Below are 22388 nucleotides of genomic sequence, written 5' to 3'. Positions count from 1 at the left end.
TTTACTATTATTATTTTTTTAACTAGCTAATTTTGATAATCCGGCCAACGGTGGCTTTGCTATAAATTGTTGGAGTAGAAGCTCCACGTGACATCTATATTTGCTGTGTCAGACATGACGGTAAACGGGACTCCATCTAGTTTTGGATGAAGCTGAACTCTCGTACTCCAACGGCAAGAATAGATGCAATCATAAAACCATTTGTATAAATTAGCGTGTCTTTATAAAAGGAACATTTGCATAAAATAAAGACCATATTTTTAGCAAAATCACCAGGACAAATAGTTGTGAAGAATAATAACAGTTGTGTCCCTAAGTTTTATGAAGAATAAGCTTGTATTTAGATTCTAACTAACACAGTTTATTGATTAAATTAGATCAACTATTTAACTATTATTCTCTATAAAATTTTGAAACAAATTAATTAGTCCCATTTCAGGATATAATAATTAAATAATTAATTTTATATAAAAAATCTAAATAAATTTATTGATAAGAGTGGATGTTTATTGCTTGATAGTTTAATTTGTAAAATATTTTTTTAAAAAAAATATCAGAAGTTTGGATTGAAATTTTATTGACATTGGTGAAGAGGGAAAAATTCTTTAATTTATGTTTGTGCACCAGAGCGTGAAAATTGTTAACAGAAAAATATGCGTACAAATCATAGGGGCGCGCATGAAAGTATTAGACGTTGTTATCTCTCTAATTGTGATTTTTTACAAAAAAACGAGGATCTAAACTTTATTATTTCGCACATAGAGTTGAGTCTGACGAATGACTGGGGGGTTACTACAGTGATTGTCGGACGATAGACCCGGCGGGATTTTATAATAAACCATTACATGCCAGAACCATAGTTATAACAAATTTTTTATTATTTATCATTTTAAATTTATGATTGTAATTTATTATCTATCTTATAACAATTCTAAGTAACCATAACTTTATAATAATAAACGGTAAAGAAAGTGAGTTTTTTTTTAAGAACAAGCGCCATCACGTGGAGGGTAATTTTATAGTACGGACAATTACAAAGTTGTGTTGCGAATTGTACTAGTTGTTAAGGCCAGTGTACTTAGTTCACACGTGGTCAAAAAAAAAAAAACTTAGTTCACGCAGCAACAATAGTAGGTGCCATCGATAGATACTGTTGATGTGTGTAGGTGTACGTTACGTAATCGTAACGTAGGGGGATCCAGTTGTTGAATGCAACTTGACTTGAGTGGTACAAATTATATGATGCGGAGGAAGGAAGTGTTGCTTTCGGTGTGCTTGCGCAGTTGTATTGATGAGTTTTGGTTTTGTTGTTAAAGTGGAGCAGGCTAAGTTACAGAATCTGTAAGTTACAGATTCTGCTTTAGCCCGCTACCAAACAAAAGCATTTGCATGCTTTTTTTTCGTTCTGCAGGACAGATGTGGTGGATGTATTGGGTGCGTATGTTATAGAATCTGTAACATAGCATTGTTAAAGATACATGTACGTATTTACTGGGAACTTGATTGAACGTGTGGCGTCATCTAATCATAATTCTATGGCATCGCAAAATCAAACAAGAAATTTAATGAGACGAGGTCGAGCTTAGCTGATTTAACCCAATTTGTTGCTGTTTGTGATGATATAATTTTATGGGTCACCTTATGTTATGTTGAGTGTAACTCACAATAACTATTAATAAATCTTATTATTAATATTGTTATTGTGAATATGTATATATTACTCTCAATGGCCTAATTTTATAATTCGAAGAGCCAATAGTATGTCAAGAGCCGAGGTAACAGTTTCTTCCCCTTTTCGGTCGTCGGTTGCCAACAGGGCACAAGATGACAAGCGCATGACTAAGACTAAGACATGAAGACCTATACAAAGATATCTCCCTCTCGATTAATTGTATTACACAAACAATAAATAAATCAATCAATCAATGTATAGGTATAGATATTTCAATGCATGACTAATTAACTCATAAGCGGCTCTGGTCCTGACTGGGACTCTGAATTTTAATTCCTTTTCACATACATCGTTCAGTTTCGTAAGCTGTGGTTGTGCCCTCGTTTTCAGCTAAAAATGAGTTTCAGAGACGAAAGTGATGATCAAAATCTACGTAAACCGTTTTTGCATACGGGAAGCTGGTACCGTATGGGTTCTAGACAATCCAGTATGATGGGTTCTTCTCAGGTCATTCGGGATAGCTCTATCTCTGTTTTGGCTTGTGTTCTCATTGTTGCTTTGGGTCCAATCCAATTCGGTTTCACTGTAAGCAAGCTTACTCTCTCTCTCCCCAATTGCTCAACTATTTGTAACTTGGTCTTTTCATTGATTTGTATTTGTTTTTGTTTCCATTGTAGTGCGGTTATTCATCTCCAACGCAGACTGCAATCACCAGGGATCTTGAACTCACACTTTCAGAGGTCAGAATTTTAGTTTAATTTGGATTTAAATTTCTGTTGGATTTTCTTGGTTAATTTCTAACATAACATGGTTTCTTGGCACAGTTTTCTTTGTTTGCTTCTTTATCTAATGTGGGAGCTATGGTTGGAGCAATAACTAGTGGTCAGATTTCTGAGTATATTGGTCGGAAAGGGGTAGGTAGAAGATAATTGCTTAAATTTAACCCCTATTTTTTGAGTTAATTACTTAATTTTTTTTTTATAAAAAAAATTGATGCTTTTTGTTATTATATGTAGTCTTTAATGATTGCTGCTATTCCTAATATCATTGGATGGCTTGCCATATCTTTTGCCAGAGTGAGTTTTCATTACAATATCAATATTTTAATTTTGGTGCTGTAGATTAGAGCTAGTGCGTTAGGATGAGTGTGTGAACTAATGTTTCATTTCACTGCTTGATGAAGGAATCATCTTTTCTTTACATGGGGAGATTGTTAGAAGGTTTTGGTGTAGGAATTATCTCTTACACGGTAATCTTCTGTTGTGATTTTGTGTTATTCAGTTAAATCTGTATATGAAGGCAAGTTGAGAAATACCATGTTTCTTCATCTTCTCTAGGTGCCTGTGTATATTGCTGAGATAGCACCTCAAAACTTAAGAGGGGCCTTGGGTTCGGTGAATCAGGTTGGTTTATTGGTGGCTATGGTAAACATGGTTTGGTATTATTTCTATCAATCCTTACAGAAGTCAAACTCAAATCACTTATTGAATTGGTTGATACTTGTGTACATGTTCTGTAGCTCTCTGTCACAATTGGAATAATGCTGGCTTATCTGCTGGGACTTTTTGTTCCATGGAGAATACTGGCAGTTTTAGGTAGTTCTTGTGTTTATTGATTCCCTTGGCCTTTTTTTTTTTGGAAATCTCTTAGATGAAAAGGTAACAGTTGTAAAATTTTGAGGAATGGGATGGCCATATTGCAATTTGTAGGTGAGCAATGGCAGCCAAATATGTTTGTTACAGAGGAAGCATCGTTTTCCATAATTTTCATATTGCTTTTGCAAAATGTGAAGACATTTCAGGATATAATTCTTTTATAACACCATCCTCGCATGATCTTTGAGTTAGCTGTGGTGACCAGCTAAAAAAGACAATTCTCAACAAGCTTTCTTCAATTCATTGCTGGTGTTCAAGATAATTCTTCACATACTAGATCTTGCGCTTTTTTGTTACATTGTCAATTTGCACAAACACCTTAAATCACTAGTTGAAGCTCTTCCTCCTCCTTTAGAGGGGAAAACTATCTCAATATTTGATTTCAATATGCTTTATTAATTAATGGTGATTATATTATCGCGTTGAACTCTGTCAACCTTTTTCTTCTTGCAGGAATATTACCATGTACAATATTGATAACAGGCCTGTTTTTCATTCCAGAGTCTCCACGGTGGCTGGTAAGGTCCAAGAGGAGGTTGTTGTATTGATTATAGTTGCAAATATTGTTGTGATAAGATGCAAAGTTCTATTTTTCCCACCTTAATTTAGGCAAAAATGGGTATGACAGAAGATTTTGAAGCATCTTTGCAAGTTTTGCGGGGGTTTGATACTGATATTTCCATTGAAGTGAATGAAATTAAGGTAACAGTAACAATGTTCAACTTCTTTTGAACATTGCAAAGTGGTTCCCTGCTTTTACACATCCAATCCCTTTTTGAATATACCTGGCAAAGTCTTTCATATCTGTGTGGTAGTTAAATAATATTATCTCACTTGCATGATGCAGAGGTCTGTAGCATCAAGCAGCAGAAGAACAACAATCCGGTTTTCAGAACTCAAACAAAGAAGATACTATTTTCCTTTAACGGTAGTAATTATTCCTAGAAACTATAGCTTTCATCTGCCCCCATTTTGGCCTTACTTTCAACAGTGCTCTAGAGTTTAAATCATTCAAACCTAATTGTTTGTGACTACCTGATGTCCTGCAGGTTGGAATTGGTCTACTGATCTTGCAACAGCTTAGTGGAATAAATGGTGTTGTATTCTATTCGAGTACCATTTTTGAATCTGCTGGTAAACAGAAACTGTTTCCTTATCTGATGCTTGAGCTTTTGTGAAAGTGTTACACAACAGCTTTTGGAATTTCATTTTCTTTTGTACCAAACTAATTATGTACTTCTATATTCTTTTTAGAAATATTTTAATTTTACCACTTAATATTTTCTGGCTATTACTTTTTTCTACTTAATATTTTAGGCTTTACTATTTTACCACCAAACCTTTAAAAATAACAGAATTTTTAATAGATATTATAGTAAAACTCTATGTAACCTCTAAACTGTGTAAGTGCAACTTAATTCTCTGAATTAAAAAACTACAAAATTAATTATATACAAAGAGATAATGCTTATATCAATTGACTATTTTATATGTCTAAAATAATTAATTGATAAGTTGTAATATTATATCATGTGAAATTCCTAAAATACTGAATATACTAAAATATCTTAAATACCCCCGGACATAAGTAATTTTTTAATGGAATTAATGATTTGGGCGTAAAAAAAAAAAAAAAAAAAATTGAAACATTAAGTGGGAAAAACCAGTTGTCAGAAAACTTTGGTGGTAAAGTGATATGTCGGAAAATATCATGTGGTAAAATGATAATATCCCTTCAAGAGTCAAATCATTAAGGAATTTATCTATGCGCTTGAAACCACATAGTTACACCTTCAGAAGTACGTTAGAAACCTCAAGTAATTACTGGTTGCAGGAAGCAATACTGGTTAAGCAGGATAAACTTTGGTCAAACAAAATTGCTATTTATCCCTGTTTATCCCAAAATATGTTAGTTATGCTTACTATCTCTATCTTGGCTGTATATGTTAGATTAATGGTGTCAAGGTTTCCTTCTGTCATGCTTAGGCTAACAAGTAACAGCATGAAAATATCAGTTTAGCTTTGAATTCAAATGACTCTGATAGTTTCCTTAATCTTTATCAGGGATTACATCAAGTGATGTGGCTACATTAGGACTTGGTGCTCTTCAGGTATAGCTTGTTGAAAGTCCGATCTGTCACAATTCTCAAAGTATAAAATAATTGAAACACATACACCGTATAGGTCATCGCTACTGGAGTGACTACATGGTTGGCGGACAAAGCAGGTCGCCGAGCTCTACTTATTGTGAGTTCAAAGCAATATTATTTTCACTTATTCACTATATATCTGCATGGAGGTGAGATATGGCTAATATTCTCCTTTTTCTATTGCAGATTTCCTCTGTTGGAATGACTGTGAGCATCCTAATTGTTGCTGTTTCATTCTTCGTAAAGGTATACATGGTTGGATCCTTTTGACTTCCAAAATCTTAACTAGAACATGAAAGGTTGTGAGCGCACTCTTTGGCTCGAGGATTAACTTGTGAACATTAAAACAACCTACATATTGGGGAAGTATTTTTTCCAGTTTCCATCTCACTGCACTATCTGATTTAATTTTTTTTTTTTCCTGTTGCAAATCTAATCAGGGTTTTGTATCTGACGATTCTAGTTGTTATAGTATATTGGACATATTTTCAGTCATTGGAGTTGTGGTATGTCTGTTCTGTACATTATTATATCATGATTCCTGTTGAATCTTAATTGCAACTTTTATCATCTTCCTAACCTGTTTTTTCCTTTTAGGCCATGGTAGTTACATTCTCTCTGGGAATGGGGCCCATTCCTTGGGTTATCATGTCTGAGGTATTGACATCTATCACCACACTATGTTACATTTTCTCATCATCATTTCTGCTTATGAAACTATTCATTCTCATGTTGTGTCAATGCAGATTCTTCCAATCAATATAAAGGGTCTTGCTGGAAGTGTGGCTACCCTTGCCAACTGGTTAACTGTCTGGCTAATTACAATGACTGCAAACTTACTCTTGAATTGGAGTGGCGGAGGTTTGTTTGTCTTACTTCACTTGTGAATGCTTCACTTGTGCCACCTTAATTGGGCAGAACACAGCACAAGGCAATAACACACATGATTTATTTAGTGTGGCAATCAACAGAATCACTTTGAGCAAAATAACAGTTTTTGGCTGATGGAAAAAGAAATTCTATTGCTGTTGTCATTACTGTTATGTTATTATTATGAGAGTTTAATATCATTGCCATATACCCCACATTTTCAAAGGGACAAAAGAAAATGAGCAATGCTTAACATGTCACAGCAATATAACAATGCTTCTTCAGTTTGTATGGTACATTTTGTATCCCTGACATTATTCTTATTGAGGGTGTTTTATTGATTGAGGCTGCCTTTTTGTCTAACAGGAACCTTTGCAATATACACTCTTGTAAGTGCTTTCACTGTAGCATTTGTGAGCATTTGGGTCCCGGAGACTAAAGGGAAAACTCTGGAAGAAATTCAGCGGTCACTTAGATGAGGCTTCTTCTCTTTTATTTGTACTCTATTGTTTCTTTCGTACCTTCCTTTTTTTCTCTTGAAGCAGCCAATTTCTGCTATTTCTATTTTGAAATGATCCTCAGATATTATGACATAAAGTTTTTGTTAGCAAATCAGCTTTAATGAAGGCATGTTTTCGCCCAGCAATTTGAGCTTTGACTTGTATTTGCCTAATCACCCTGTATTATCATATTCTCTGACATAGGAAGCATAGAATTTAAGCCATCAAAAGCAGGAGATAGTGTGTCTGAGCACTAGTGGAACTTCAAATAACAGAAATGAGTGATGAGAGTGAATTTATTTATTTAAATGTTTTAAATTCTAAACTAGACAGGTGCCTCAAAGATGGACAGCTTGATCCATCAATTTGATGTATGGAGTGGAATGAGGCCAAAGTTACTGAATTTTCAGAAGAAATGTCGAAACATTATGTTTTGAATTGCTGTACCTCTTGATAGAAAGGGCTAAGAGTTTTAAATATAATTTCACGATTTCCTTTGTGCAAAGTCAGCAAATGTACTCATGAGTAACCGGAAAGACAAGCCGAGATTGAAAGCTACGCGTAGAAGTCACTAGCCAGTATTTTCGTAATAATATTATACTTGCAGAGAGTTAGGAAGCACTTGACTTTTTATGGGTTACTGAAATTCCAAGCCTGTATGTGTATTGTCACTAGTCTTATAATGTTAAAAAGAAATTGTGGATGTTGTCTATACGTGGTGGTCTTGCTTGTTTGTGCTCTTGCTAAACGAAAATGCAAAGAAAGAAGAGAAGAAACGTGGCTTGCGCAAGTTATGAAATGAATGCAAACCAGAAGTAGAAAATGAATTCAGCAAGTTAAAATTGAAAGGGATATGAAGCTGCCAAGAGATGAATGGTAGTTTGAGAGAGAAAAGCATTAACTAACCAGTTTCCCTCTTGCAACAAGGTAGAGGCTGCCTATCAGAAAGATTGGGAGTGATTACTTCTTTTTAACTTATTTTCGATATCAAAAATCGTAAACTTACGTTAAAAGATAAAAAGGCCGGCGGTGTCATTCCCTCCTCATACTCCGAGAACCTAGCAGCTCTGAGAAGTAAAACGAGGATCTACTATTTCGCTATTAAACTTCTGGTTGAGAGAAACATTAGAGCATTCTGTAATAATGACATAAGCAATTATTGACAATCATGACGTGATGTGGTACAATATAAACAAACTGGTAGTCAAGTACCCCCGACGTTAATACCATTGAGGTGAGCTAGCTGATTAATTTCACAGGATAATTATCAATGCAATCTTCCCAGGGACTATGTTGAGATGGTTTCACATTCTGGAGAGCCTGCCATACAGCACTGTTACATTTGAAACCGCTTCCAAAGGCAATCTGCCAGACGCGGTGACCCCTGCACATCCTCCCCTTGGCTTCAATATATGCTAGCTCATACCAGATAGAGCTCGATGAGGTATTCCCAAAACGGTGGAGAGTCATTCGAGAAGCCTCTACATGGAAGGGTAGCAACTGCAGATTCTTCTCCAACTCATCAATCACAGCCCTGCCACCAGCATGTATACAGAAATGATCAAAAGCCAGCTTGAAATCCGGGATGTACGGCTTGACATTCCTATTGAAAAGCTTCTTAATCACCAGAGTTGCAAAAAACAAAAGCTGTTCACTAACTGGAAGCACAAGAGGACCCAGCGTAGTGATATTAGTTTTAAGTGCTCCTCCAGCAATCGCCATCAGTTCTTTTGATAGAGAAACACCCGTCTTCCCTTGATCATCTTGTTCCTGATAAACACAATGAAAAGCCTTATCATCTGCCCCTTTGTGTGTCCTCACAATATGAACAAGCCTATACTTCGCCCGCCTCCTATCCTTACCCTTATTAGAAAGCAAAACTGCAGAACACCCGACACGAAACAAGCAATTGGGTATCAGCATGGACTTCTTATTCCCAAAATACCAATTCTGAGTAATATTCTCAGTACTGACAACAACAGCATAGGTGTTCCAATTCACTTGCAACAAATCTTTTGCGAGATCAACCGCAATCACTCCAGCACTACAACCCATCCCACCAAGATTATAACTCCTAATATTACCTCGCAGTCTATACTTATTCACAATCATAGCTGACAAAGACGGTGTAGGATTAAACAAACTACAATTGACAACAAGAATACCAATATCTTTGGGATTAACATTTGTATTACTAAAAAGGTTATCCAACGCACCATACATGACCTGCTCAGCCTCTTCTCTGGCAGCAGCCATTGATGGCTTAGGTGGAATAGCATGCATAGCTTCAGGGAAATAAGTCTCCTCTCCAAGCCCAGAACGCTCAAGAATCTTGCGCTGGAACTCGAGAGAGGACTCATCAAAATCCCCTGTTAACTTCGAATGCTCCATGAATTTATCATACGAGGCTTTGAGATTATGGGGTGGTTTGTAACAGGAGTAATCAACTAAATAAACCGGTCTTGGCCGAGTCATGATAAAAACCGTTAAGCCAAAAACAAGAATGGCTGAGCAAATAACAACGCTTACGAGATTGAACTGAAGGTGAATCCACAACTGACGTAGATCATCAATGTTCATTTCCGAAACTTGAATAGAGGTGATTATAATTAAGGGAATGAAACATAGTGTTAATAGATTTGAAATGAGGTAATGGTACCCAAGTTTTACGTACTTAAGATTCACGCTTTGTAAGAAATCGGGTAACCTTCTATTGTGTTGGATCCGAACACCAACCGGAGCACCGCCGCCGCTACCACTGTCGTATGTTGGGCCGCTTTGTTCCATTGCCGGTAGTGATTGACGGAGAGAGAGAGAGAGAGATGGGGGGAAGGTCAACTTTTTACTATAATTTTTTTTCTAATCCTTTGGTTTTTCATCGGCGATGATTACGTAACTGTTTGCCATTCTACGTGTGACGAGAATTACGATACCGCTGACGGCATCTTAACCCACGTGCCGGCTTTTCGGGGTACCCTTTCTTAGGCCCACAGTTGCAACATTAATCCAAAGCCCAAAAAAATTAATTGGGTTGTTGGACCGGGCTGCCTCATACTGGAATTGTTAAACCGGGCTTATGTTTGCCAACAAGAAGTCAAATAGCTCCCTACACAGACTTAACAGCTGATAATTCTATTTTATAACTGTGATGAATGCATACAAAACATTCTTCAAAACCAACTTAACCAAAGACACTGTTTTCACGATTCTGCGTAGTGCGTACGCGCCAAACAATTAAATTCCAAATCCCTCACTAACCACAGATGGTAAATTTAGCTATTTGCAATATAAAATATTAAACCTCTGCTGGTCTTTACAATCAAGATTCTATATATAAATTAGCAGTAACATACTAACATTATATAGCTGTTTTGCACTTGAGATGACTAGTGTCCATCATGTGAAAAATCAGTAAATAGAAAATGACTGCCATTTTAGAGTGCTTCCTTTATGAGTTTCTCGGTTACTGCTTTTGGAAGTCCCATCACACTGTCCATCGCCCCGACCTGAAAAACAATACCGATGTCATCATCCCCAATAAAATGGGTAATATACAATTTTTCAGGATAATTGTGATCAGTCATTGTACTACAGCTACTTAATTGAGTTATTATTCATGTTTTCAGGATGGACATTCTAGCAACCAAACTCAGATCTGATCCAACTACAGTATTCTATCTCGTCCTAGTCTCAATGTTCCAAATACCATACCCTGTGCGCTATTGTCTATTGAATTCATCATAAAGGATAGGCAGAAATTAAGAAACTAACCACTTGTTTAACATAGGGCAAAATCAAAGAATGTTCGGTAATTAGTCCCCCAGCAACATTAAGCACAATTCCCTCCTCAATCTGAAAAAGAACAAAGTACAGGGTAAGATTAATATAACTCGTAATCCCACATGAAAGAAATTACAATTTTGCAAGGAAAACAAGTCATACCAGCTTCTCAATTACTTCATCTGGTATCTCATGGAACTGGATCTGCAAGGCATTATGCCGAACAAAAATTAATTTCCTGATTTACATTTAAGTGATCATAGGAGAAATAAAAAAAAACAAATATTTTGCATGCAATTCCACTGAAAAACCTTTTTCTTTTAATTTATATGGAAACATTACGTAAAGTGATCTCTTGATTCGGAGTACTTACGTGTCGGACCAAATTACAGAGTCAATTCTGCAGATCCATTGAGTAGGATCATGCAACAAAGAACTAGGATCTGAAAAGAGCACAAATAAAGAATAAGAACAAACGGTACCTCCACCCTGTCCCACTCTCCTTTTCTGAATCCTGTTTTAAGGTTTGTGACAAGAACAGAACCCACTGTGGCACATTGCCCACCAGAATAATCTGCAATCCAGATACGTAAAACACCAGACTGGAAGAATGCAAACAACAAAAAGTGGAGCAAAGAATATTAAGAAACCTTTTATGAATCGCCGGGCTTCCTCCCTGCTGGATGGTTTTTCTCTGATTACACCTTCATAGACCACCACCTCCAGATCATTTAATAATAACAGTAAGAAACTACAACGATCGAATTCATTTCCAAGCAAGGAAAAAGAATTGAAAAGAATTCTATGTTACAAGCATGTCTTATCACGAGGAGGCCATTTGTCTTGGAGGATACAAAGTTCTGGTGAGCACATTGCACTAATAAATGAAAGCAGAAAAAATCTGCTATGCTGCCATTTAAATCTCTTCTGTTTAAATTTTACTTTTCATGATTTGATATGGGGTTATTTCTTTCCCTTTTTCCCCCAGAGTATAGTGAGTTATATATCTTAACAAGTTTACAATGCATAACACAGATCAGAGACAGAAGTAATCTAAGAATAGAACTAAATGAGAGCAAAAGATTTATACTTGATCACCAGTAATTAATATGGTTGGCTCAGCTTCCTTTATGTAGTCACCAATGGGGAGCCTATTTAAGATGGCTTCTGCCTGTGAAGAAGTTTTGTTAAGATAAGCACCAGAGTCAATGTTTGACTAAAACTAGAAGCCAATAGCGTATGCTAAGGGTGATGACAATCATGGTAAGAAAAAGAAATTTTTTTACTGAGACTAGGAGCATTTTAACAGACCAGAGAAGAATAACATGCAAAGAGAAACTTACTGTTGGTCTTCCAACAACCATACATAAACAAGTACTCAAATTGCATATGCATTTTGCAGTGAGTTCAGACACTAATTAACAAGCATGCTTGAACATTCATGTCAGAATTAGCAAGGTAATTTAACTGCAGGTCTAGAGGTTCAGCTTCTTTGGAATCAACAAAGTAGACTTTTTTTCTTTTTTTTTCTCCTCCCTTCCCAAATTTAATCAATAACTGGTTCCATTAGTCCAATAGAGCACTCGCTGGTGCCAGAACTAAAGTATAAGATTCCCCTAATGAAAGCTCAATGTATCCTCAGTCGATAAATGGCACTCGGTGACAACAGCTTGACACAAAATATGGTTTAAACAGGGAGCTTCATCTAAGATAAAAAAGAAAACAAGACATACTGTGTCCGCCACAATCAATATAGTTTGTTCAACAGTCCCCAGTTGACTATCCGTAATTTGTAGTTTAGAGATTATGGCATCAGCCTGAGAAGCAATACACACTCCATCAGTGACAGACTCTTGAACCAAACTCCAGCAAAAGAATTTATGTTTCATACAAATCATATGAGGACTTTATAACCTTAAGACCACTCACAACAAGTCGAGTGTTAATAATTTTCAACATCAGCTTCTCTAACTACATCTCTCAATGAACCCAAAAGGAGGAATACTTCTCTCGGGCACGTTTGGGATTAAGGTAATGTGGCTTTTAGTCCACAAATGCTGAAAAATGAAGCCACTGAGTGGGTGGGTGGAAGATATTAATTACTAAGTAAAATTGGGGGTTTCGCAAGCTGAGCTTTCAAAAGTTGAGAAACATACCATGTTAACTATCCAAGTTGAAGCAAAGCAACACACTATTCGTGTTAAGCAAATAAAGCTATAAAACTGAAAATTAAAGTGAAAAGATAAAACACAATCACCTTAGCTTCAGCAATAGCCATGACTAAATCTTCAGGCTTCTCCTTTCGAATACTTTTCTCATCAATATCTGCAGCCTAAATATTTGACTGGAGTCAACTCTCTATATAATACCAGCAGCTTAACTTCACTAAATACGAAACTGAAATAAATCGAAGTTAAAATTGAAAAAGTACCATGACACTGAATTCATATCCCATTTCCGCCAATATTTTTCGACGTGGCATTGAAGATGAGCCCAGAATTATCTGAGCAACGCAATGTTATTGAAAACCTAATTAATTAGACATAAATAAAAGAGATAACTTAAAACTGAAACAAAAACTGGTTTGGCGTTACCTTGACTGGAGTCGCACTGGCTTCCATGTTTCCCAAACTTTGTCGGAACTCGGAGGGACTAACCGGTGAATCTGGGCGTGTCAAAGACTCCTTGGTCATTTATTTAAAGCTGAGGGGTAATATGGTAACACGACATTGGAAGGAAATATTTAAAGAAACTCTGTAAATGAAACATACTTAAAAAAGGCGTAATTTTGTCATTTACACGTGCGATGCCGCTTGCTTCCTTTTTGTTCATGTTTTTCTCTCAAGTCTCAATTCTAGAAGGGTGTGATTATCTTCTTCCTAAAAAGTTCAGAGACAGTGTTATTTAGACATGAATTTTTCAATAGAAAGTGTTAAATTTTAAAGATGCAAAAGTTAATTCACACACATTAGCTCAATAATCTCTGTTTAATCGTGGGTAGTTTATTTTATGTCATAATTAGGCTTATTCTTTATAATATTATAGATTGAAGTTGATTTTTTTTCTCCTTTTATATCATATAGATATTTCATTTACCAAATACTATCAAAATAACAACAATATCAAATTCATATAATATAAACAATAGGTAAAATCATTAATGCAAATTTACTAATATTTAAATATAATTAACGTGTGCAACTGAAATATGCATTCACAAATTATAAGAACTTAACACTAAATGAACTAAGATGCTATTGCTGATACCTCAAATATTTATTAGATCATACTCTATCTTGGGATGGTAATGGGGCGGATATTATGTGGGGATGCTAATACCCATATCCATACCAGTTTGATACTGGACATCCAATTACGCTCTTACCTTTTTTGAATTTGAATATGTTGAAATTTCTGTTAAAATATATAGATACTATTCCCCTTCCCTTATCCCCTCTATCTCCTTTTAATTTTAATGATTATTAAGTTTAATTTTAATTAATATATTATGAAATAAAAATACTATATTTATTTAAACAAAAGAAAATTATAAAAATTGCTAAATACTTGGAATAGTAATGTGATGAGATGGCTGATATAATTTGAAATACAAAATCCCTATTGAATTGTAAATAAAATAATTCCCTAGTACATAATATAATCAAGGAAAAAAAAACTATAAGTTCCTAGAACCCGACTTCTAACAAATACACATACTAGTTGCTACTTTTACCTGCTAATTACGTTAATGCTGCGTTTACTTTTTGGATTGGAATGAGAATCCTGAGGAGTGAGAATTCTTGGATTAGGAGTGTGGAGTGGGAGTGGAAGTAGGGTGTTTACTTAAACTAAATGAAAGTATGGATTGTCAATCATAATCCCAATTAGTTGTTTACTTTGTCTTAGATTGGGAGTAAATTGTTTTAAATTATAATTTTATCCTTATGTACAGAATTATAATTTGTAATTAAAAAATTAATAAAAAATATATTTGGAAAATAAAATAAATATTTTATTATATTTATAAATTAATAATAATTACTAATATTCTTAATTATGTAAATCATAATTTTTATTAATTTTAATTATGTGAATAAAAATTATTAATAATAGCAACACAAATGAAATATTATTATTGATAATATAGTACAAAATTAATATTTTTTTAGAATAAAATATTTATTATTATTAATTAAATAAATAATTAATATTTATTAAAATTAATGTTTAATATTATTAATTTAAATATAATATTTATTTATTTTTATTTTATTACATTTAAAAATATAATTATTATTTTTAATAAATATGATATTATTTATTTCATTAAATATTATTTATTTATTTTATTAAATATTATTTATTAATTTTATTAAATATTATTTATTTATTTTTATTTTAATTATAAGGATAAAATGGGAAGAGGGGGGAGTGGATTCCCACTCCCACCTCCTCCATGGGAGTGGGAATCTCACTCCCCACTCCAAAATTGAGTGGGACCCATGGATTCCCACTCCCACTCCCCCCTTTTTAAAGGTAAGTAAACACTGAAGTGAGAGGAATCCACACTCCACACTCCCACTCCAGCAAGTAAACACTATCTAAATGCATTCTTCAAAATTCTTGTCAACACAATACTCGTTACAGCCATTCTTCGTCAGCCTAAAATAACAAAGAAAAAAAAGTGTTAATATTATTATAAATGAAAAATAATGTAACATTTACATACTATACTGTCCACATCTCTTTTTCATCAAACTCATCATTCTCTTCAACCTCCTTAACAACGCAAATACTTCATCTTTAAAATAAACAAAAAAATAATAAATAAAATTGATTCTTCAATAAGTAATATATACATAAATCCACCATTCATTGACTCTCATTGACTACGTTTTGCATCGAAATTCACCAAATTATACTCAAACGCCCAGTACACGAGAAATTTTAGAATATATCTGTTGTACTATGTCAGCCATATAACAAGTAAATAATATCATGATATGTGTGCATTTATTTTGTAAAACATCATGCAAGTGATAGTTGTATTAAATTCAATTACTCATGTCATGCATGCATTAATTGATTGTAATATAACAGATGTATTTTAGAATTTCTCTCAGTACACATGTTGCTTTGATAATTAAAAAAAATCTCTTTCTTCTATTTCATGTGCTCCAATTAATATTCAGAGAAAAATTTTCTAGTCTGCATTTAAAAATTGAAACGAGTTGATAACAGTGTAAATAAAGTGTTTTTTTTAATTAAAATTTGTGTTTTTATTTTTCTTTTATTGTTCGTGACATTCTCACCTTAACAAAGTAAAAATATCCTCATTAAAATATGATTATATACACACACATCTGTACGATGAAGACATATAGCCCATTTCCATCTACTTTATGGCAATCTCTCGTTCTAAGTCTAAATTTGTGGTGATCATGATTAAAATAGATTAAAAGATTTTGTTATGTAGTTAGTTTTTGTTGGACATATGTATATTAATATTCCGCAACTAATTAAATAGGCAATTTATAGCGACTAAATCATCCCTATGAAATGAAAGTGGGGGCTGCACGTTGCATGACAATTGCAAAATGCAAACTAAAATTATATTTATATTGTATTATTTGAGACCATTATGATAAGGGAAAATCTTCTACTACTATCATTATCATTTGACATCCAAACTAAACAAAATTATGTTGCTTTACAATTTGAGTCCAATTCCTCCGGCAAAGATTTATCGGGTTCTTTATTTTCTTCGCTGAAATCATACGGAACGTGTAATATGGGAATTAAGTCAAAGAAATTATGATTTCATTTCAACAAATCTTATCTTTTGTGTCTAATAAAGGAAAGTTCACGCCCTCATTTTTCTCCCCCAAAAAGTAACCCAATTTTTGTTTTGGACGGCTCCAAAACTCATAGATCATAATGATTAGTTCCCGACAAATTTAAAATGCGCGCAATAAATAATTTCAAATTAAATTAAGTCGAATATATAAGATCACAGAGAGAAGATGAAGATCCATGAGTCTCTTTACGATTATGTCATCGTTCTATCAGAGTATCTGGTATGTCGTCCTTGTTTGGTAACACACCAAATAGACTACATCATTCAAGAAAAATAAAGCTGAAACATATAGTAATAATTAAGATAGGCATAAATTTCGTTAATATAAAAAGAGGATACGATGAACTTGGAGTCACCATATACATACAATGACTCGTTTATATGCAACCTCAGTAGTACATGTAAAGCTGAAGAAAGGAAATAAATAGGTGACAATACAATTATGAGGGATATTGGAAAAAGAAGCAAATAAAAATATACATTATTAGCTTCTTTTGTTTCTTAAAGTTTACACATATTTGGATCTTTATTCCACGGATTCTGGTTCATGCTTCACTGAGCCTAAGAGTCTTCAGCCTGCGCGCTTGCAGAGACTAACTGTTTTAGTTAACACATTCAAAAAGATAATCAAAATATATATCCATATATATAGTAATAGTACGTACCTTTGTTCTTCATTATCCATGTTGATGTAACTGGGAGCTTTGTTGGTGCCACCAATTTTCTTGTAGTCGGGCAAAGGGATTTCGCCAGCTTCAATCCTGCTCACATCTTCAGCCAGCATCTCATAATGCCTCTTCACTTCCTCCACAGTTTTGCCACCAACGGCCCTGGCGAGGTTGTGCCAGCGATCTGGGGTATCCTTGTCATAAATGGCCAAAGCATTCTCAAACAACTTATTTTGCTTGGCAGTCCATGTTGAGCTGCCCGATGCCATTGCAGAAACTAAACAAAGTACAGTAAATGAATATATAAAAGAAATATATAAAAGAAAAGGAAGTTCAGAAAATTTATATGAGCAGAAAGTGTGTCGTTTGCTGGTGCTTAAATAGGCAGAGAGAGGAGGTGGTGGGTGGGCCAGTACTAGGGGGAGGAGGGGTTGGGGAATTGTGTTTTTGTTCCACTTAAATTAATTTGCCGATCAGCCGTTGCTTTACTGGCAAAACAGCGGAACTAATTGGTAAAAACCTACGTGGTTTTAATTTTAATTTTTACTCATTGGGTTTGCTATTATATGCTTAAAATCAAAGCAGGCACAATTGACAATTGTTTATTTGACGCTGGTTTTCATCTATCCGAGGAAAAGTCGTTAGCTGTAATTTCCATTTTGGCTCCATGTTTTTTATGACGCCTGCTTCTTTTCATGCATCGGCTGTTACCGAAATCATATGCTGCGATGCACTTGCAAGTTGCAAGCATCCCTCACGTGATGTTTGGAAGATACATGAGAATTGCTATGCGCATGTGGCTCTGCTCACCATACATGCATGTTTCAAGGCTACATATACATATACACTCGCAAAACTTAACCCTTTTCCCTTTTAACTCCCTAAAGCACGTTTCTGAAGTTGTAAGCTTGGAAAATAAATATAAAAAATAAAAAAATCGTGGGCTGCTTCTGTTCTTCACTTACCCGATTAGATAAGACCTGCATAATTAACAGGATGAGGGCATAAACACTAAAACTTGACTAAATTCTGGTAATGGTACTTACTTACAGATGAGAAAAAGTTGCTTCTAAGTGAAGCTAGTTGTTTTTTGTCTTTTCAAGAATGACAAAATTATAGCTGGATAGCTTCCCTTTTTTATGAAAGGTGCGGAGAGTATAGTACTAAGCTGAAGTGATCAACATTGCCTGCTTTTGGAAACAAAATGTCTATTTTATCAAAATACATAAATGCTTTCCGGTCAATAAAATAGCATCTTGCCACCCCGACTGATGATATGGATGGTGTAATGACCCAGTTAGCTAGGAAATTATCTTCTTAATTAGATTCATTATCTTTTTTTTAAGAACGTATAATCAAACTTGATACAAAATGAGAGATAAGAGAATGGATACTTGTGAGATACTAGTATAAGGTGCGATAAGCCTAGCTACCGGCTACCTACATCGAGTAATGAGATGATGCTATTACGTGAGATAGCTAGGCTGATCATACCAATTCAATAAATTTTTATCCTGTGTTTTTTCTTCAAGTAATTGGCCAATTATGACAGTAGTAACAAGATCAAATATCAACAAGTTGAGCTGCATTGATTGAGACTGCTATGTCGTAAGTCTTCCGATAGTGTGTACAACAGAGTCAGATACTTTCCAGGGAAATCTTAGGTGCTCTAGATCCTCTTGCCATATGCTCCCTCATCTGTTGGATTCTTGACATGTGTGAATTTATTCTTATATAATTGGTTGAGACATACACAAGGTAAGAATCCAAATTAAGAAAAGGGTGTGTATAACACGAGTACCCAAATCTCTCTCCTCTCCCTGAATGTGAATGCTCAAGGTCGCTGGAGCAACACCTATCCCAGCCTCGTGAGTCATCAGCACCAGCTCTACATTAATTTAGGCGTATTCTGTCTTGCGTTCATCCGTCACCAGCATCAGAGATGCTACCACAGTTGTTGCTTTGTTTGTCTATTCTCAACAAATATTTTGAAAATGTATAGCTGGCTTGTAGATCTTCACGTACTATATACGATAATTGTACTTAAATTTATTTTTTTTTTCTGCAGAGAACAAGTTTAAGAGCTCTGATTTTTTACCAGCAAGGCAGAAATAAGGTTACTAATCATACTGTATCACTATAGCACACAAAACATATCAACTGAAGAAAAAAACCTAATATATCAATTGTTTTTGCTCTCTTTGCTACTAGCTTCTTTTGGATGATTATTAGAGTTAATTGCACTTGAAAACTTGCCAAGTTAATTGTGGCATGAATTTTTTTACTCCAATATGTGAGCTGGAGGAAATAATTACCTTTGATATATTTGCCTATCATAATTAAACAGGCACCTAAAGTAAACAGGCCACATGCAATTAGAAGCTAGTAGAAACACTATGAGATATTATTATCTTATTGCTAAACTCTATATATTCAATAATTTTGTAATTAACTTTAGGAGTAGTGACAAATAAACATGCAGAAAGAAGTTATCCATACAGGTATTGTTGTTGGAGATAAAAGAATCCTTATCATCCACGTCCATTATAAGTAGAATTTATCTCTCAGGATATACCTTTTCTTTCTTATTGATCATCCGAAGCTAAATGGCCATTTATTTTTTTTCCTCTTTATATCTTGGTGGCCCTGGATTGCAAGTTGGTGTAGGGGTCACCTGGAGCTAGATTCAGTTACCAATGGATTCCTCACTGACCAAGACCAGATTCTGAACAGGTTCATTCCAGATACTTATAATCTGAGGGGAAATGGGAATCCCGGCCATCACTTTAATTTATTTTTAAATTAAAGTAGAATCTCCTATATGGACTCCGCTAGCTGCTTGTGATTTTTATTTTGGCCATTAATTAGCACGTGATAAGTTGAAGTACCCCCAACCAAAGGGTTTCATAATTAATTATTATTTCATTTAATTACATAATTTACTAGACTCGACTTTTGATAAAAGGAAGAATTGAATAATCATAAGAGGACTGCTGGGAGCGGTAATCATTTGTTGATGATGACTGCTTTAAAGTTCTTACAGGTATATACCTATTGTAAAATGCGGTACGTATACCTTGAGATACATCAGTTCAGGTTACTGATATATCGAATCCTTATCATCCATGTGTCAATGTTAATATTTCTGGCTGGCAACATCTTAATACACGCACGCACACATACATATATAAACAGCGAGTCCAAAAAAAATATAAAAAAGCCGCCCACACCACATAAGGAATATATATACGTGTGTGGGTTAATTATTCTTAAATGACACTTGTTTTAATATACTTCAAAAAGGTGACATTTTAAAAAAAATATACTCGATCATGTGACAATCTATTAACTTTTACTACTAACTCTAATGGAGGTAGTTAATTAGTTACAAAATGTTTTTATCCCTACAATTAGGTATAAAATGATGTCATGCTCCCACTCATTTATATTTATTTATTTATAATAAAAATACATATAATATTAAATCTAAGTCTAATTAACATAGTTTTTTAAAAAAAAAAAATCTTGTTGAATTAAAATGATTTGTGACTATAAAGAAGAACTAGATCTCTCATGAGCTGTGCAACATGATATAGATTCAATATTTTTTATTTCTTTGGTTTTATGATTTAGAGCATAAAACATCAGACCCTATTGCAAATGTGATGAATTTCAACCTGAATTTTTTAATCCACATTGAAAAATAACAACATTACAAGATTTTCAAATTCAACTTTGGTGATCTTTGAAAAAGCCCTTGCAAGTCTCCAACTTCATATCTAAATTAGACTAATCTAAAAATAAAAAAGAATGCACCAAACAAAACAAAATTAATCAAATCCTAAAAGAAAACTTTCCAACCATTAAACAGAATTTTCAAACCCTAAAATCAGTAAGCTTAATTTGACAGTGGCGGTGGTAGAAGGCTTCACGAATAGTGGTTGGATTTGTTCAAAGATGTTGTTCATTGTGTTACTGCGCTAGTGTGTGGCTGTGATGTTGCTACCACTGCTGCTCTGGCTCCACGAACTCGCGATTGCTATCATCGTATGGCCTTGGAGTAGATGAAGCCTGTAGAAGGCGAAGAAAGAAGGAGAAATAGACCGGAAAAAAAATGGAAAATGAACTGAAGAAGACGAAAAAGGAAGGAAAGAGAGGAAAATGGGGAAAAAGTTAAAAAAAAAAAAAAACTCCCTTTTTCAATTTTACCGTAGGAATGTTAGAATTAACGGCAATAGTTAATGAATTGTCGCTTGATCGAATATTTTAAAATATGTATCACTTTTTTAAAATATGTCAAACAAGTATCACTTGAGGGTGATTAAACTTATATATGTTAGAAATGTTTCAATTAGGGATTTGACTATATTAAAATTATAAAAAAATTAAAAATATATGTGTATTTTAATACAATATATTTTATCTTATAATATATTAAAATTTATATATTTTTTAATTTATCTTTTTAATTTTAATACGGTCATGAATTACTGATTAAAACCAACTGCATATACGCGCACCCATTCCATCTAAGTCAACGGACATGAAAACCAAATTTATTCTCTTGGGTCCCCCCCTCCTTGCAACTTGGAGTTGGATATATCTCATGAAAGTCAGTTGTTAATTTCGGCCAAATTATTTCAATGTGCTTTGACATGGATAGATGCATACTGAAATTGACAGTTCCTTTTAATTACTACAGTACAACGTGCTTTAATTTTTGCACCTTACTTTGGTGGAGCAAATGAAAATCAATTGTCCGTTCTTCTTAAGATCATAAGAGAAGAAAAGACACGGGGATTGGGACGTGTAAGATTGAATTGGAGCAACAAAGGTCGGTAATAAAAATTCTGCCAGGCTGTATATATATATATATATACAGATCGAGTTGATGGTGATGAATGGAATAAATGTTTTGGAAGATTCATATAAGATATGGCTTGATATGTACTCTTGTTTGCTTTATGCGTTTTCAGTGAATATCATATTCATGTCATCTCTTTCGCTGTATATTGAGGTGATGTTTGGTCTGAAGGAAAGGGAGGAGAGGAAATGAGGAAAATGAAAGGGAAAGAAGAAAGTACAGAAATTAAATTTCGTTGTTACGTTTAACATAAAATATTAAGGGAAAGGGAATTATAATTTTATTTTTGGACAAATTTGTCCATACTTTAAATACTCAAACTATTAAGTCATTAAATATAATTTAATGTCAATACTAAACTTTTGTCAACTT

At 34.2% G+C, this 22388-nt stretch overlaps 4 protein-coding genes across 7 annotated transcripts; 1 reads left to right on the top strand and 3 right to left on the bottom strand.

The window, feature by feature from the left end:
• The first annotated feature begins 1900 nt into the window (after positions 1-1900).
• Positions 1901-6993, top strand: LOC102612147 (sugar transporter ERD6-like 6). Its single transcript, XM_006473445.4, has 18 exons — positions 1901-2257; positions 2350-2412; positions 2497-2586; positions 2689-2748; positions 2856-2921; positions 3010-3075; positions 3192-3267; positions 3781-3845; positions 3937-4029; positions 4175-4255; positions 4377-4461; positions 5392-5438; positions 5512-5574; positions 5664-5723; positions 5918-5983; positions 6075-6134; positions 6224-6338; positions 6714-6993. Exons 1-18 carry the CDS (start codon positions 2069-2071, stop codon positions 6824-6826), a joined length of 1458 nt encoding a protein of 485 aa, XP_006473508.4. The 5' UTR covers positions 1901-2068; the 3' UTR covers positions 6827-6993.
• Positions 6994-7879: 886 nt separating this feature from the next.
• Positions 7880-9734, bottom strand: LOC102611858 (3-ketoacyl-CoA synthase 4). The gene has a single exon (XM_015528750.3). It carries the CDS (start codon positions 9632-9634, stop codon positions 8087-8089), a length of 1548 nt encoding a protein of 515 aa, XP_015384236.2. The 5' UTR covers positions 9635-9734; the 3' UTR covers positions 7880-8086.
• A 377-nt stretch (positions 9735-10111) lies between these two features.
• On the bottom strand, positions 10112-13388 carry LOC102611180 (uncharacterized). Of its 3 annotated transcripts, XM_006473442.4 has the most exons (10): positions 13222-13388; positions 13059-13130; positions 12885-12959; positions 12361-12444; positions 11718-11798; positions 11278-11347; positions 11110-11201; positions 10790-10831; positions 10619-10699; positions 10112-10353 (listed from the first exon to the last, which is right to left on the bottom strand). In XM_006473442.4, exons 1-10 carry the CDS (start codon positions 13318-13320, stop codon positions 10282-10284), a joined length of 768 nt encoding a protein of 255 aa, XP_006473505.2. In that variant the 5' UTR covers positions 13321-13388; the 3' UTR covers positions 10112-10281. The 3 variants fall into 3 exon arrangements, with proteins under 3 accessions (XP_006473505.2, XP_006473506.2, XP_006473507.2); XM_006473443.4 differs by lacking the exon at positions 11718-11798; XM_006473444.4 differs by lacking the exon at positions 12361-12444 and having other exon boundaries at positions 13222-13387.
• Positions 13389-16771: 3383 nt separating this feature from the next.
• LOC102610870 (protein RADIALIS-like 3) lies at positions 16772-17611 on the bottom strand. 2 transcript variants are annotated; one of them, XM_015528813.3, is made up of 2 exons: positions 17150-17611; positions 16772-17067 (listed from the first exon to the last, which is right to left on the bottom strand). In XM_015528813.3, the coding sequence occupies exons 1-2, from the start codon at positions 17419-17421 to the stop codon at positions 17046-17048; spliced, it is 294 nt and encodes a 97-aa protein (XP_015384299.2). In that variant the 5' UTR covers positions 17422-17611; the 3' UTR covers positions 16772-17045. The 2 variants fall into 2 exon arrangements, with proteins under 2 accessions (XP_015384299.2, XP_006473504.2); XM_006473441.4 differs by having other exon boundaries at positions 16772-17060; positions 17150-17513.
• Between the last annotated feature and the right edge of the window lie 4777 nt (positions 17612-22388).

This window comes from Citrus sinensis, chromosome 5 (genome assembly GCF_022201045.2).
Source record: "Citrus sinensis cultivar Valencia sweet orange chromosome 5, DVS_A1.0, whole genome shotgun sequence".
In the NCBI taxonomy this organism is placed as follows: Eukaryota; Viridiplantae; Streptophyta; class Magnoliopsida; order Sapindales; family Rutaceae; genus Citrus; species Citrus sinensis.
The sequence above is the reverse complement of the archived record's forward strand: the minus strand, read 5'-3'. Positions and strand labels throughout refer to the sequence as shown.